The sequence below is a fragment of the Pseudophryne corroboree genome, chromosome 12 (genome assembly GCF_028390025.1).
Source record: "Pseudophryne corroboree isolate aPseCor3 chromosome 12, aPseCor3.hap2, whole genome shotgun sequence".
Taxonomy (NCBI): domain Eukaryota; kingdom Metazoa; phylum Chordata; class Amphibia; order Anura; family Myobatrachidae; genus Pseudophryne; species Pseudophryne corroboree.
The window spans coordinates 3,694,095-3,712,393 of NC_086455.1; the positions used below are offsets into that span (position 1 = coordinate 3,694,095).

The window sequence follows — 18,299 nt, forward strand, 5'->3', positions numbered from 1 at the left end:
GGATTAGAAGGTGGCCTGCTGTGTGATACGGATTAGAAGGTGGCCTGCTGTGTGATACGGATTAGAAGGTGGGCCGCTGTGTGATACGGATTAGAAGGTGGGCCGCTGTGTGATACGGATTAGAAGGTGGGCCGCTGTGTGATACGGATTAGAAGGTGGCCCGCTGTGTGATACGGATTAGAAGGTGGGCCGCTGTGTGATACGGATTAGAAGGTGGGCCGCTGTGTGATACGGATTAGAAGGTGGGCCGCTGTGTGATACGGATTAGAAGGTGGGCCGCTGTGTGATACGGATTAGAAGGTGGCCTGCTGTGTGATATGGATTAGAAGGTGGGCCGCTGTGTGATACGGATTAGAAGGTGGGCTGCTGTGTGATACGGATTAGAAGGTGCTGCCGTGTGATACGGATTAGAAGGTGGGTCGCTGTGTGATACGGCTTAGAAGGTGGGCCGCTGTGTGATACGGTTTAGAAGGTGGGCCGCTGTGTGATACGGATTAGAAGGTGGGCCGCTGTGTGATATGGATTAGAAGGTGGGCCGCTGTGTGATACGGATTAGAAGGTGGGCCGCTGTGTGATACGGATTAAAAGGTGCTGCCGTGTGATACGGATTAGAAGGTGGGCCGCTGTGTGATACGGATCAGAAGGTGCTGCCGTGTGATACGGCTTAGAAGGTGCTGCCGTGTGATACGGATTAGAAGGTGGGCCGCTGTGTGATACGGATTAGAAGGTGGGCCGCTGTGTGATACGGATTAGAAGGTGGGCTAATGTATGATGCGAGACACTAGAACCGACACAGGCCACTGTCAGTGAATCCTACTCCATTTGAACTCCAATCTTTCACTAATAAAGACTATTTTCACGTTTAAGATGATTATGATGTTGGGGGAGACAAGCAGGAGAATTATCTGCAGCAAGAGAATAGGAAAATGAGAAAACTGCGTAAAATAGGAGAGAGTATTGGATGAGAAACAGCAGCAGGTGAGCAATGCAGTAGGGAAACGATGGGGCAAAAGCAGCAGGCGAGCAACCAGGAAAGGAGAAGCACAGCAGCAGGCGAGCAACCAGGGAGGAGGAGCAGCAGGCGAGCAACCAGGGAGGAGGAGCAGCAGGCGAGCAACCAGGGAGGAGAAGCAGCAGGCGAGCAACAGGGAGGAGCAGCAGCAGGTGAGCAACCAGAGAGGAGCAGCAGCAGTCGAGCAACCAGGGAGGAGCAGCAGCAGGCGAGCAACCAGGGAGGAGGAGCAGCAGGCGAGCAACCAGGGAGGAGCAGCAGCAGCAGGCCAGCAACAAGGGAGGAGGAGCAGCAGCAGCAGGCCAGCAACAAGGGAGGAGGAGCAGCAGCAGCAGGCCAGCAACAAGGGAGGAGCAATAGCAGCAGGCCAGCAACCAGGGAGGAGCAGCAGCAGTCCAACAACCAGGGAGGAGCAGCAGCAGGCCAGCAACCAGGAAGGATTAGCAGCAGCAGGCTGCCACCAAGGGATAAACAGCAACAGGCTGCCACCAAAAGATGAGCAGCAGCAGGCTGCCACCAAGGGAGGAGCAGCAGAAGGTGAGTAACCAGGAGGGAGCAGCAGCAGGCAATAAGCCAGAGAGTAGCAGCCAACAAGAAATAAGAAAGTAGCAGCACGTAAGAAAAGAGAAGCAGGCGAGCAGAGAGGGAGCAGCAGCCGGCCGGCAACCAGGGAGCAGCAGCCGGCCGGCAACCAGGGAGCAGCAGCCGGCCGGCAACCAGGGAGCAGCAGCCGGCCGGCAACCAGGGAGCAGCAGCCGGCCGGCAACCAGGGAGCAAGAAAAAAAAAAGAAAAGAGCAGTGACAATAGGCGATGACAGAAGAGAGCGTCAGACCAGCACATACTCACGTGCAGCCCTTACTTTCTGATGCAGGAGATGGGAGGTTACAAAACTCTGGAAACTTTTCTCTGAGCATCGATCGCAATTCTTTGTCTAATTTGGGGTTGTGGAACAATGGAGCCAAGTGTCTAAATGTAATAGAAGAGACAAGTGGAAGAGTTAGCAATACAGAAGTGCACATCCCAAGTGCGAGCTCACCTATAGGACAATCCGTAGCGGAGGGTACACACATTAGCGGAACGCAACTTGCGTGTTTGTAACTGCGCATGCTCTGGAACCACGAGAAACGGGGAGCCGTGCGCATATCAACTACTGGGCTATACTGGGAAGCCGGACGGACAAGTCAATACGCTTCTTTTATAGAACTCACAAATCTGATCTGGACCCACCAGAGAGTATACCCCGTGCCTCTCTCGGACCACCTCTGACCTGTCTCACCAGCCTACGGGAGACCCCCGCCACAAAACAGAGGAGAGGCTGCACGCTTCCCAGCCCTGCTGACACTTCTGGTACTAGCGATGGGAATTATAATGGTCGTGGCCTCAGCGAGATGTAGTGTGGGAGCATCGACCCCACGTCACCATGTCTAGTGCATGCCGCACAGCTCGCACTAAACCCGCTACGGCACGAGGCACCCCAGGGCGTGCTATCACTTCATACATCACGGCTACGGTGCAGCGCTTACAGAGCGGTAATGTGTGAAGCCACATAACAGGCAGCGGTTATAAAAACGCTGCGCCGGCCCGCGCCACACCCCACCGCAATTCCCCTTTGTACTTACGCCAAGACCCTCTTCTCCATGATGTGGGTGAGGGAACTGAACACCCCTTGTCTGACGTTCCCCTCTAGAGGAGGGTAAAAATTGGGTATTATCTACAAAACAAAACAAACAATAACAAATCAAGCAACGAACTCATTGTGATGTCTCAATAAGCTGAATTTCTGCAGAACTAAGTGGAAGCCCTGTAAGAACTTATTCACAGTCCGCGCTATGTTCTCATAGTGCACATGTGCAGAGCCAGGAATCTCCGGTCACCGGACTGTCACGTGACACTGCGCACAGAGGGGACGCAGCGCCACGTGAGGCTCCGGACACCGGACTGTCACGTGACACTGCGCACGGAGCGCAAAGGGGACGCAGCGCCACGCGAGGCTCCGGTCACCGGACTGTCACGTGACACTGCGCAGAGGGGACGCAGCGCCACGTGAGGCTCCGGACACCGGACTGTCACATGACACTGCGCACAGAGGGGACGCAGCGCCACGCGAGGCTCCGGTCACCGGACTGTCACGTAACACTGCGCACGGAGCGCAAAGGGGACGCAGCGCCACGCGAGGCTCCGGACACCGGACTGTCACGTGACACTGCGCACAGAGGGGACGCAGCGCCACATGAGGCTCCGGTCACCAGACTGTTACGTGACACTGTGCACGGAGCGCAGCGGGGACGCAGAGCCACGTGAGGCTCCGGTCACCGGACTGTCACGTGACACTGCGCACGGAGCGCAGAGGGGACGCAGCGCCACGCGAGGCTCTGGTCACCAGACTGTCACGTGACACTGCACACAGAGGGGACGCAGCGCCACGTGAGGCTCCGGTTACCGGACTGTCACGTGACACTGCGCACGGAGCGCAAAGGGGACGCAGCGCCACGCGAAGCTCCGGTCACCGGACTGTCACGTGACACTGCGCATAGAGGGGACGCAGCGCCACGTGAGGCTCCGGTCACCAGACTGTTACGTGACACTGCGCACGGAGCGCAGCGGGGACGCAGAGCCACGTGAGGCTCCGGTCACCGGACTGTCACGTGACACTGCGCACGGAGCGCAGAGGGGACGCAGCGCCACGCGAGGCTCTGGTCACCAGACTGTCACGTGACACTGCACACAGAGGGGACGCAGCGCCACGTGAGGCTACGATTACCGGACTGTCACGTGACACTGCGCACGGAGCGCAGAGGGGATGCAGCGCCATGTGAGGCTCTGGTCACCGGACTGTCACATGACACCGCGCACGGAGCGCAGAGAAGACGCAGCGCCACGCGAGGCTCTGGTCACCAGACTGTTACGTGACACTGCGCACGGAGCGCAGAGGGGACACAGCACCACGTGAGGCTCCGGTCACCGGACTGTCACGTGACACTGCGCACGGAGCACAGAGGGGACGCAGCGCCACGTGAGGCTCTGGTCACCGGCCTGTCACGTGACACTGCGCACGGAGCGCAGAGGGGACGCAGCACACCACACAGGAGGCGGTATGTGCGTTAGGGTTTCCCTGTGCCTATCACAGATGATATATGAGCAGCTATACAGGAGTGTAGGGATTCACACGCCAATAACAGATGATTTATGAGCGGCTATACAGGAGTGTAGGGATTCACACGCCAATAACACAGATGAGAAATTGGGAAAAGAGAATCCTGGACTAAATATAAAATAATTACTCAGTGGGAAGGGGGCACTGAGAGCGCGGGTTGGGGCGGGCGGAGGTTGGGGTCCCAATGGGAATACATCCTTAAACCGAATTCCAAAATTGGAAACATTCTTTGCATTTCTCTGTGTTTCCAGAGCTGGCGGGAAAAGGGGGAGCCAGAACTGTGCTTGGATCACCTCCCGGAGTACTATATCCCGGGGAACGACAGGTGAGAACAGGAGGGGACTACAGACCATACTAAGCAGTGGGGAGTGGGCAGGTGTAGCAGTCAGGGTGGTCTAGCCGAGTCCCACCATTCACATCCGGCAACGCTGCCACAAGACCACAATCTGCTTTTTCTTGTGTTTCTTTTTAATGTAAGAATTCCCTGATCCCAGTAAGATTATTAGAGTCCCCGGCTACACTCCCGGCTTCACAGTAATTGCCTCCACCATGTAAACATCTGCCACCATCCGGCGAGACGGAGCTCTGGACTGCAGAGGTGAGGAGGTGACGTCTTCTCCCATCTGTGCGTTTCATGTGCGCCCATTAGGCGTCTGTGCCTCAGAGGGCAGTGTGCAGATGGCTTCATTAACGAGCTATGTATAATTCAAAGGCTTTCCTCTGCCTGCCTCTGTCCTAACGATCTGCTGACCTCCGGCCTCCGCTCTCAGCGCAGAATACGGGGGGCGGAGCGCAGGCGATGGCTTGTCTGTACACATACCCGGCACATGAAGTCCAGCAGGGTGGCGGTGATGGCCGGGTGCGGCTTCATAGAGTGGTGCATCACCAGGATGGCCGGTTCTGTGGGAGGGAAAGACTAGCGGGGTTAGGATGTGGATACGGGGAACAGGCCAATATTCATGCAAATTACACCTACATGTATCTGAGACAATTATAATCATGGTAAGCAGAGAACGCGGCGTCAGCAGCCACTGTACTATCCGGCAGACATCAGGGAGGGGATGACATGGAGAATGCACTGACGTGTTCATAGATGGCAGCAAAGGCTTACCAGCAGCGAGGGTGACGGAGAGGAGGGGCTATAGGGATATAAAGCAGTACGGGGGGGACACAGGCAGATAGTGTGCAGATACGACATGGGAGGTGCACGACATACAGGGAGGTACGATGGGGGGGTCTTGGGATAGAATGGGGTGCGACTTTCTGTGAGAGGAAGGTCCGTACATAGCGTGGGTAGTTACAGCATCTGCCACACCTCCAGAAGTAAATGGAAGAGACTTCCTGGAATCATTTCAGGGGTTTCATCCTAACAACAGACCCTGGTTATCACAGCACAACGCCTGCTATCCCATCCCACCCCGCTCAGTGCATTTCATAGAAGACACTAATGAGCAAGGAAGTAAACATGGCTGCCTGGCTCCTTTACCTCATACCCAGCAGCCAAGAGTGACAAGTCCGACGTATGACAGAACATGTCAATGCCAATATAATGAGCGGCAATAATGAAACAGCTATTACATATCTAGCGGAGGTGAGACGCTGCCTGGGGTGGGAATTATCCAGCCTTGTCTGGGCCTGATAACTGGATGTGACTGCAGAGATGGATTAACAGCTCATTACTGACTGCACCAAATATGGCCATATATCACCTACCCACACTGGAGAGAGATACCCTGTGCTTCATGCTAATATTCACACAAAGACAGCCAATCAAATCCCTACAAACCAGTGACATCACTGAGAGCGCAGCTAATCCAGTCACTTGGAATCAGTGACATCACTGAGAGTGCAGCCTATCCGGTCACTAGGAACCAGTAACATCACTGAGAGCGCAGCCTATCCAGTCACTAGGAACCAGTAACATCACTACGAGCGCAGCCTATCCAGTCACTAGGAGCCAGTGACATCACTGAGAGTGCGGCCTATCCAGTCACTAGGAACCAGTAACATCACTACGAGCGCAGCCTATCCCGTCACTAGGAGCCAGTGACATCACTGAGAGCGCAGCCTATCCAGTCACTAGGAACCAGTAACATCACTGAGAGTGCAGCCTATCCATTCACTAGGAACCAGTAACATCACTGAGAGTGCAGCCTATCTAGTCACTAGGAACCAGTGACATCACGAGAGTACAGCCTATCCGGTCACTAGGAACCAGTAACATCACTGAGAGCGCAGCCTATCCAGTCACTAGGAGCCAGTGACATCACGAGAGCGCAGCCTATCCGGTCACTAGGAACCAGTAACATCACTGAGAGCGCAGCCTATCCAGTCACTAGGAACCAGTAACATCACTGAGAGTGCAGCCTATCCAGTCACTAGGAACCAGTAACATCACTGAGAGTGCAGCCTATCCGGTCACTAGGAACCAGTGACATCACGAGAGCGCAGCCTATCCGGTCACTAGGAACCAGTAACATCACTGAGAGCGCAGCCTATCCAGTCACTAGGAACCAGTAACATCACTGAGAGTGCAGCCTATCCAGTCACTAGGAACCAGTAACATCACTGAGAGTGCAGCCTATCCGGTCACTAGGAACCAGTGACATCACTGAGAGTGCAGCCTATCCGATCACTAGGAACCAGTGACATCACTGAGAGTGCAGCCTATCCAGTCACTAGGAGCCAGTGACATCACTGAGAGTGCAGCCTATCCAGTCACTAGGAGCCAGTGACATCACTGAGAGTGCACCCTATCCAGTCACTAGGACCCAGTGACATCACTGAGAGTGCAGCCTATCCAGTCACTAGGAACCAGTAACATCACTGACAGTGCAGCCTATCTAGTCACTAGGAACCAGTGACATCACTGAGAGTGCAGCCTATCCAGTCACTAGGTGCCAGTGACATCACTGAGAGTGTAGCCTATCCAGTCACTAGGTGCCAGTGACATCACTGAGAGTGCAGCCTATCCGGTCACTAGGAACCAGTGACATCACTGAGAGTGCAGCCTATCCAGTCACTAGGAACCAGTAACATCACTGAGAGTGCAGCCTATCCAGTCACTAGGAACCAGTAACATCACTGAGAGTGCAGCCTATCCAGTCACTAGGAACCAGTGACATCACGAGAGCGCAGCCTATCCCGGTCACTAGGAACCAGTGACATCACGAGAGCAAAGCCTATCCGGTCACTAGGAACCAGTAACATCACTGAGAGTGCAGCCTATCCGGTCACTAGGAACCAGTAACATCACTGAGAGTGCAGCCTATCCAGTCACTAGGAGCCAGTGACATCACTGAGAGCGCAGCCTATCCAGTCACTAGGAACCAGTAACATCACTACGAGCGCAGCCTATCCAGTCACTAGGAGCCAGTGACATCACTGAGAGTGCGGCCTATCCAGTCACTAGGACCCAGTGACATCACTGAGAGTGCAGCCTATCCAGTCACTAGGAACCAGTAACATCACTGAGAGTGCAGCCTATCCAGTCACTAGGTGCCAGTGACATCACTGAGAGTGCAGCCTATCCAGTCACTAGGAGCCAGTGACATCACTGAGAGTGCGGCCTATCCAGTCACTAGGAGCCAGTGACATCACTGAGAGTGCAGCCTATCCAGTCACTAGGAACCAGTAACATCACTGAGAGTGCAGCCTATCCAGTCACTAGGAACCAGTAACATCACTGAGAGTGCAGCCTATCCAGTCACTAGGTGCCAGTGACATCACTGAGAGTGCAGCCTATCCAGTCACTAGGAGCCAGTGACATCACTGAGAGTGCAGCCTATCCAGTCACTAGGAACCAGTGACATCACTGAGAGTGCAGCCTATCCAGTCACTAGGAGCCAGTGACATCACTGAGAGTGCGGCCTATCCAGTCACTAGGACCCAGTGACATCACTGAGAGTGCAGCCTATCCAGTCACTAGGAACCAGTAACATCACTGAGAGTGCAGCCTATCCAGTCACTAGGTGCCAGTGACATCACTGAGAGTGCGGCCTATCCAGTCACTAGGACCCAGTGACATCACTGAGAGTGCAGCCTATCCAGTCACTAGGAGCCAGTGACATCACTGAGAGTGCAGCCTATCCCGTCACTAGGACCCAGTGACATCACTGAGAGTGCAGCCTATCCAGTCACTAGGAACCAGTAACATCACTGAGAGTGCAGCCTATCCAGTCACTAGGAGCCAGTGACATCACTGAGAGTGCAGCCTATCCAGTCACTAGGAACCAGTAACATCACTGAGAGTGCAGCCTATCCAGTCACTAGGTGCCAGTGACATCACTGAGAGTGCAGCCTATCCAGTCACTAGGAGCCAGTGACATCACTGAGAGTGCAGTCTATCAGGTCACTGGGGCACGAGACGATAATCGCAGTGCACTTGGGGGCTGCACTCGTCCTCCAATCGCAATATGCCCCAGTCATATCGGAAGTCCTATAGATTGTAAGCTTGCGAGCAGGGCCTACCTACCTCTATGTCTGTCTGTTTTTACCCAGTTTTGTTCTATTACTGTTGTTCTAATTGTAAAGCGCAACGGAATATGCTGCGCTATATAAGATACTGTTAATAAAATAAAATAAAGTGATCTGACTGGTCCGTTGTGGTTCCAGGTCCATGCGTCAGTGCTGAAACTGGCTCTGCACGAGTGGTATCTTTCCAGTGTTGATGTAATTGACCGGCACATTCACACACCCCCTCCCGGGTCACACATCAGACACGAGCAGGAATGTTTGGGTGAAGGGGAGAAGCCGGCTGATGAAAGGCAGCAGAGAAGTGGTGAAGGACATTGAGATAAGGTGGAGGCAGAGATAAGAGACGCTCTGCGTCACACAGCCTGCAGAGCGTTCTTCCTAGGGGAAACATCACACAGGTAAAGCGACACGGTGATCTCATCTTACCAATGTTCATGATGCTGTCCTTCTCCGGACTGAAGAACAGCCAATCGTAAAACAGGGCCAGCTTGGCGTTGGACGCAGCCACGTTGGACTGGAAGAAAGAAGACATAAGTTGGAGAAGCTGGCTGCCATTCATAGAGTATCCTGCAGAGGGCGTGCAAGCTGCCATATCACCCCTCTGGTGAGGCACAATCATCAGAACAGCTCCCCTAGTGGGCGGTTTATAAGGACAAATTGTGGAATTAATGGCCGACTGCAAAGAGTTCATTTTAGTAACAGTCCAGGTTTTAGGGATATCCATGTTTGAGTGCAGATGGTTTAAACCAAAATGACTGAGGTGCTACTTAAGTCACCATTGCTGAAGGCTTGTGTATCCTGAAAACCTGGACTGTCAGTGCGCCTTGAGGACTGAGTTTTGGAAACCCCAGCATGACACAGGAGTATATTGCAGTGTATTCACTGCCGCGGAACGGGTGCCATGGCGTACCGCATGGATACAGCGCCCTTTTACAGTCTGCCCCCCGTTGCGCACTGTGCGGCTGGGCTCAGTCTGTCTGTACGAGGGAGCGTCACTCACCGTGCAGGTGGTCAGCAGCCACCCGATGATCGCCCAGCGAGGCAGGACGTCGGAGCTGAGCACCTCATTAGACGGGTGCACCACCCCACAGATATAGCGGATCAGGTCGCAGCGTAGGGATTGGCTGTCCGGGGTGGAGAGGTACTGGCGCTGGAACCAATCTTGGTACCTCTTCTGCTGACCGAAGCGCACCTGGGTGGGAGGAGGAGAAGGGAGATGTTGATTAGACCAGAAAGACCCAATGCAAAGACCATAACAGCGCCAGCTGAATAATGTCCCTCCTAACTACCCCCAGACATGCAGAACGTACACCTAGTCCTCTCTTGGTTACTGATCCCCTGGTCTCTAACACCCAGAGAACGACGTTACTTCTTAACTACAGCCAAAAGAACTCAACCTCACAGCCCACCGTTAGAGAACCTCAATGATCCTCTTAAGCATAGGGAGGTCTTCTACTGGAGACAGTTAACAAGTCCTAAGGAATCAAGGCTTCAGAAGCTCCACTAGAACGGCTAAGAGCGTTTGGGCTCTGTACGAGCTGTGGACCCAATAAGTTCCTAATAACCCTAACGGATCAGAACTTGGTCCTCCTGATCTTCTAACAAGACATGGGGAAGCCACCAAGTGACATCTCAGCCTAAAGACAGCATGACCTCCCATCAAGATATGAAGTCTCTGATAAGGTTACAATACCCCTATCTGATCAGAACTCGGCCTCCCTGGTCTTCAGACTAGACTAAGAGAGGTCAGCCGGTGACATCTCAGCCTAAGATGCAGAGCTTCGTCTTTGCAATCTTCTAACAAGATCCACAGACGGTTTAGACCTACTGATCCCTTTCAGAGTCCCTCTCCCTTATCTAGACCCGGAGAACCAGATCTCAGCACCTATAACCTATCCAGACAGGCTCCTACCAAGAATTGGAGAACAAAGACTAACCTAATGCCTCACGCTTAGAGTGCCTTCTGCAAGAAAGGCCCTGCAGCAACCTACGTCACCTTAATACTAAATAATAGGAGGTTTCTGTGACATTGGCAAGCCAGCTACACCTATACACGGATAAATGGCGCTAACACTACCACTACAGTGTGTTTCTGAGGGCACGGGAAGCTGAATGCCTCATATACAGTACACACGTGTAGCAATCAGATCCGCTCCACTATCTAGCAGATATCGCAGAACCTGATACGCCTGTCAGAATTCACATCTCTCCAGCTGAGCGGAGACAGAAACCAGGGTTCACACGTCTAGATACGCCTGGTGGAGCCTCCGCAATGCTTCTTATACAGGGGACGTGTGTATCTTACACATCGATGGCTCTTCCTTCCACACATGGAGGTTCCACCTCAGTGATCGGGAGAGGAGCAGAGGGCTGAGGGATATCGATCTGGATCTAGAGCAGGCTATTATCCCATTCATAATAACAAACCGTCAAAGCTAACGCGATCGCTCGCCCGAGGAGGCCAGATAATTGGGGCTTGGGGAGGGGGCGTACAGACCAGGGGATTATGGGAGAATGAAGATGTGATTCAGGAACTCTCTCAACACCATTTGCCCAGTTCAACTGAATCACAGGCTCGCTGCGACACGTCTGTTCGCAGAAAGGCCGCGTTGTTACCATTCCCGTACCCGTGATGTCATGAAGAGGAGCTTGGTCTCCATATCGGGGGTCAGTCGACACGCCAGGAACTTCCGGGATGTGCGAGACTGCAGCAGCTGGAGTATTCCTACAAAGGACGAGAACAAATTATCACCGCAGGAGCTCACAATCTATGGATCCCGCTGGAACAATGGGCAGTCAACCGTGCAATGATCCCAAACTACTACTGGCGGCACAGTGGTTAGCATTGCCGCCTCACTGATCTGGGGTCACTGGTTAATTGGCTGCTAAGAAAATAAATGGACCCCAGACTGTGTGCACCAGGGAAACGAGACTGGGAGCTCCCGTCAGGCATGTAGTGCTGTGACCGCGCCGCGGCGTAAGGTGCCGCCATAAAGCTGAGTAGCTGAGCAAATAATTAACAGAGCGTTAGCGATTTGTACCCCAAAACATAAGGTGTGGGGCGGATCCCCAGTCACCACCCCCCAGCCACCCACATGACCCGGGGGAGTGCAAGGTGCACCAGGCAGCGGAGCGATGGACGCGTTCTAGTTATTACAGCCAATGTGTAGTAATACAGGGAGTGTCACATGACCTGAAAGCCGACCGTCCGTATACTGAAATCGCGCAATTTATTACATGTTAATGTCTTGTGCTGCTTCCCACAGTACAGGCCATATGTGGCGCAATGCCTATGGGAGCGCAGGGCCGCAGGGAAATAAGAGCAGCTGCTAATGGGCCGCTGTCAGGATGGAAGTGACATATATAAGCTCCGAGGGATTGGCGCTGACGGGCAGGAGTGAAGGGGTTAATGTGCTGCCAGAGCACAACAACTGCATAATACAGCCGCTCGCCTGTGAGCGATAATAAGGGGACCCCCCCCCCAGCTGCTTATCTCATGCACATACCTACGAGCCCCCGCTAACCTCCGGCTCACAGTGCAAGGGGGGGCCGGGGGCGAGCAGACTGGAAGATGGGTGAGAGGAGGCAGCTGCCGGTGCAGAGCGGCTCAGGAGAAAGCGTCTATAAATAGATGTTCCACAGAGCCCAGCGCCAGAGAGCGGAGCGGGGAAATAATTAGGCCCTGTGCAGGTGGGGGGCCGGGGGTATGGGGGGGGGGGACCACCAGCATAAAGAAGTACAATCGTGGGTTCCTCTTACTGCACAAAAGTAGCAGCCTATGGATGTATAACCTACATAGGTGATCCCCTCACCATGGAATTAGGCTATAATACCCACTGGCGCTCCTATAGAAATATACTGACAGTATACAGTATTTGCAGCCACCATCCTTATAATGTAACGGAGGCACTGCAGAGGCTTCACTTATTCCTCCTCCACAACCCATGCGTCCCAGCTCAATCATCTCTGTATACCAGCCGGACCCCCTCCGGTACAACACACATATAGAGGAGAGGGATAATAACACACATATAGAGGAGAGGGATAATAACACACATATAGAGGAGAGGGATAATAACACACATATAGAGGAGAGGGATAATAACACACATATAGAGGAGAGGGATAATAACACACATATAGAGGAGAGGGATAATAACACACATATAGAGGAGAGGGATAATAACACACATATAGAGGAGAGGGATAAAAACACACATATAGAGGAGAGGGATAATAACACACATATAGAGGAGAGGGATAATAACACACATATAGAGGAGAATGATAATAACACACATATAGAGGAGAGGGATAATAACACACATATAGAGGAGAGGGATAATAACACACATATAGAGGAGAGGGATAACAACACACATCTAGAGGAGAGGGATAATAACACACATATAGAGGAGAAGGATAATAACACACATATAGAGGAGAGGGATAATAACACACATATAGAGGAGAGGGATAATAACACACATATAGAGGAGAGGGATAATAACACACATATAGAGGAGAGGGATAATAACACACATATAGAGGAGAGGGATAATAACACACATATAGAGGAGAGGGATAATAACACACATATAGAGGAGAGGGATAATAACACACATATAGAGGAGAGGGATAATAACACACATATAGAGGAGAGGGATAATAACACACATATAGAGGAGAATGATAATAACACACATATAGAGGAGAGGGATAATAACACACATATAGAGGAGAGGGATAATAACACACATATAGAGGAGAGGGATAATAACACACATATAGAGGAGAATGATAATAACACACATATAGAGGAGAGGGATAATAACACACATATAGAGGAGAGGGATAATAACACACATATAGAGGAGAGGGATAACAACACACATCTAGAGGAGAGGGATAATAACACACATATAGAGGAGAAGGATAATAACACACATATAAAGGAGAGGGATAATAACACACATATAGAGGAGAGGGATAATAACACACATATAGAGGAGAGGGATAATAACACACATATAGAGGAGAGGGATAATAACACACATATAGAGGAGAGGGATAATAACACACATATAGAGGAGAGGGATAATAACACACATATAGAGGAGAGGGATAATAACACACATATAGAGGAGAATGATAATAACACACATATAGAGGAGAGGGATAAAAACACACATATAGAGGAGAGGGATAATAACACACATATAGAGGAGAGGGATAATAACACACATATAGAGGAGAATGATAATAACACACATATAGAGGAGAGGGATAATAACACACATATAGAGGAGAGGGATAATAACACACATATAGAGGAGAGGGATAATAACACACATATAGAGGAGAATGATAATAACACACATATAGAGGAGAGGGATAATAACACACATATAGAGGAGAGGGATAATAACACACATATAGAGGAGAGGGATAACAACACACATCTAGAGGAGAGGGATAATAACACACATATAGAGGAGAAGGATAATAACACACATATAGAGGAGAAGGATAATAACACACATATAGAGGAGAGGGATAATAACACACATATAGAGGAGAGGGATAATAACACACATATAGAGGAGAGGGATAATAACACACATATAGAGGAGAGGGATAATAACACACATATAGAGGAGAGGGATAATAACACACATATAGAGGAGAAGGATAATAACACACATATAGAGGAGAGGGATAATAACACACATATAGAGGAGAGGGATAATAACACACATATAGAGGAGAGGGATAATAACACACATATAGAGGAGAGGGATAATAACACACATATAGAGGAGAATGATAATAACACACATATAGAGGAGAGGGATAATAACACACATATAGAGGAGAGGGATAATAACACACATATAGAGGAGAGGGATAATAACACACATATAGAGGAGAATGATAATAACACACATATAGAGGAGAGGGATAATAACACACATATAGAGGAGAGGGATAATAACACACATATAGAGGAGAGGGATAACAACACACATCTAGAGGAGAGGGATAATAACACACATATAGAGGAGAAGGATAATAACACACATATAAAGGAGAGGGATAATAACACACATATAGAGGAGAGGGATAATAACACACATATAGAGGAGAGGGATAATAACACACATATAGAGGAGAGGGATAATAACACACATATAGAGGAGAGGGATAATAACACACATATAGAGGAGAGGGATAATAACACACATATAGAGGAGAGGGATAATAACACACATATAGAGGAGAGGGATAACAACACACATATAGAGGAGAAGGATAATAACACACATATAGAGGAGAGGGATAATAACACACATATAGAGGAGAAGGATAATAACACACATATAGAGGAGAGGGATAATAACACACATATAGAGGAGAGGGATAATAACACACATATAGAGGAGAGGGATAATAACACACATATAGAGGAGAGGGATAATAACACACATATAGAGGAGAGGGATAATAACACACATATAGAGGAGAGGGATAAAAACACACATATAGAGGAGAGGGATAATAACACACATATAGAGGAGAGGGATAATAACACACATAGAGGAGAATGATAATAACACACATATAGAGGAGAGGGATAATAACACACATATAGAGGAGAGGGATAATAACACACATATAGAGGAGAGGGATAACAACACACATCTAGAGGAGAGGGATAATAACACACATATAGAGGAGAAGGATAATAACACACATATAGAGGAGAGGGATAATAACACACATATAGAGGAGAGGGATAATAACACACATATAGAGGAGAGGGATAATAACACACATATAGAGGAGAGGGATAATAACACACATATAGAGGAGAGGGATAATAACACACATATAGAGGAGAAGGATAATAACACACATATAGAGGAGAGGGATAATAACACACATATAGAGGAGAGGGATAATAACACACATATAGAGGAGAGGGATAATAACACACATATAGAGGAGAGGGATAATAACACACATATAGAGGAGAATGATAATAACACACATATAGAGGAGAGGGATAATAACACACATATAGAGGAGAGGGATAATAACACACATATAGAGGAGAGGGATAATAACACACATATAGAGGAGAATGATAATAACACACATATAGAGGAGAGGGATAATAACACACATATAGAGGAGAGGGATAACACACATATAGAGGAGAGGGATAACAACACACATCTAGAGGAGAGGGATAATAACACACATATAGAGAAGGATAATAACACACATATAAAGGAGAGGGATAATAACACACATATAGAGGAGAGGGATAATAACACACATATAGAGGAGAGGGATAATAACACACATATAGAGGAGAGGGATAATAACACACATATAGAGGAGAATGATAATAACACACATATAGAGGAGAGGGATAATAACACACATATAGAGGAGAGGGATAATAACACACATATAGAGGAGAGGGATAAAAACACACATATAGAGGAGAGGGATAATAACACACATATAGAGGAGAGGGATAATAACACACATAGAGGAGAATGATAATAACACACATATAGAGGAGAGGGATAATAACACACATATAGAGGAGAGGGATAATAACACACATATAGAGGAGAGGGATAACAACACACATCTAGAGGAGAGGGATAATAACACACATATAGAGGAGAAGGATAATAACACACATATAGAGGAGAGGGATAATAACACACATATAGAGGAGAGGGATAATAACACACATATAGAGGAGAGGGATAATAACACACATATAGAGGAGAGGGATAATAACACACATATAGAGGAGAGGGATAATAACACACATATAGAGGAGAAGGATAATAACACACATATAGAGGAGAGGGATAATAACACACATATAGAGGAGAGGGATAATAACACACATATAGAGGAGAGGGATAATAACACACATATAGAGGAGAGGGATAATAACACACATATAGAGGAGAATGATAATAACACACATATAGAGGAGAGGGATAATAACACACATATAGAGGAGAGGGATAATAACACACATATAGAGGAGAGGGATAATAACACACATATAGAGGAGAATGATAATAACACACATATAGAGGAGAGGGATAATAACACACATATAGAGGAGAGGGATAACACACATATAGAGGAGAGGGATAACAACACACATCTAGAGGAGAGGGATAATAACACACATATAGAGAAGGATAATAACACACATATAAAGGAGAGGGATAATAACACACATATAGAGGAGAGGGATAATAACACACATATAGAGGAGAGGGATAATAACACACATATAGAGGAGAGGGATAATAACACACATATAGAGGAGAGGGATAATAACACACATATAGAGGAGAGGGATAATAACACACATATAGAGGAGAGGGATAATAACACACATATAGAGGAGAGGGATAACAACACACATATAGAGGAGAAGGATAATAACACACATATAGAGGAGAGGGATAATAACACACATATAGAGGAGAAGGATAATAACACACATATAGAGGAGAGGGATAATAACACACATAGAGGAGAGGGATAATAACACACATATAGAGGAGAGGGATAATAACACACATATAGAGGAGAGGGATAATAACACACATATAGAGGAGAGGGATAATAACACACATATAGAGGAGAGGGATAATAACACACATATAGAGGAGAGGGATAATAACACACATATAGAGAAGAGGGATAATAACACACATATAGAGGAGAGGGATAATAACACACATATAGAGGAGAGGGATAACAACACACATATAGAGGAGAGGGATAATAACACACATATAGAGGAGAGGGATAATAACACATATAGAGGAGAGGGATAATAACACACATATAGAGGAGAGGGATAACAACACACATATAGAGGAGAGGGATAATAACACACATATAGAGGAGAGGGATAATAACACACATATAGAGGAGAAGGATAATAACACACATATAGAGGAGAGGGATAATAACACACATATAGAGGAGAGGTATAATAACACACATATAGACGAGAGGGATACACTTTTATTATACCTGTCATCTATATGTGTGTTATACACTTTTATTATCCCTCTCCTCTATGTGTGTTATACACTTTTATTATCTCTCTCGTCTATGTGTGTGTTATACACTTTTATTATCCTTCTCGTCTGTGTGTGTGTTATACACTTTTATTATCCTTCTCGTCTATATGTGTGTTATACACTTTTATTATCCCTCTCGTCTTTGTGTGTTATACACTTTTATTATCCCTCTCGTCTATATGTATGTTATACACTTTTATTATTCCTCTCGTCTATATGTGTGTTATTATCCCTCTCGTCTATGTGTGTGTTATACACTTTTATTATTCCTCTCATCTATATGTGTGTTATTCTCCCTCTCGTCCATGTGTGTTATACACTTTTATTATCCCTCTCCTCTGTATGTGTGTTATACACTTTTATTATCCCTCTCGTCTATATGTGTGTTATACACTTTTATTATCCCTCTCGTCTACATGTGTTATACACTTTTATTATCCCTCTCGTCTATGTGTTTGTTATACACTTTTATTATCCCTCTCGTCTATGTGTGTGTTATACACTTTTATTATCCCT

General features: G+C 48.3%; 1 protein-coding gene across 4 annotated transcripts in view; it reads right to left on the bottom strand.

Annotated features, from left to right (window-relative positions):
• Positions 1-18,299, bottom strand: part of INTS3 (integrator complex subunit 3) — a 106,468-nt gene that overhangs the window by 34,251 nt on the left and 53,918 nt on the right. For all 4 annotated transcript variants that reach the window (XM_063946700.1, XM_063946701.1, XM_063946699.1 and 1 more), the window contains exons 9-14: positions 11,271-11,368; positions 9,644-9,835; positions 9,070-9,157; positions 4,988-5,067; positions 2,633-2,724; positions 1,873-1,979 (exon numbers count right to left, since the gene is read on the bottom strand). In XM_063946700.1, coding sequence (XP_063802770.1) covers positions 1,873-1,979; positions 2,633-2,724; positions 4,988-5,067; positions 9,070-9,157; positions 9,644-9,835; positions 11,271-11,368 — 657 coding nt within the window. The remainder of the gene's footprint in view (positions 1-1,872; positions 1,980-2,632; positions 2,725-4,987; positions 5,068-9,069; positions 9,158-9,643; positions 9,836-11,270; positions 11,369-18,299) is intronic.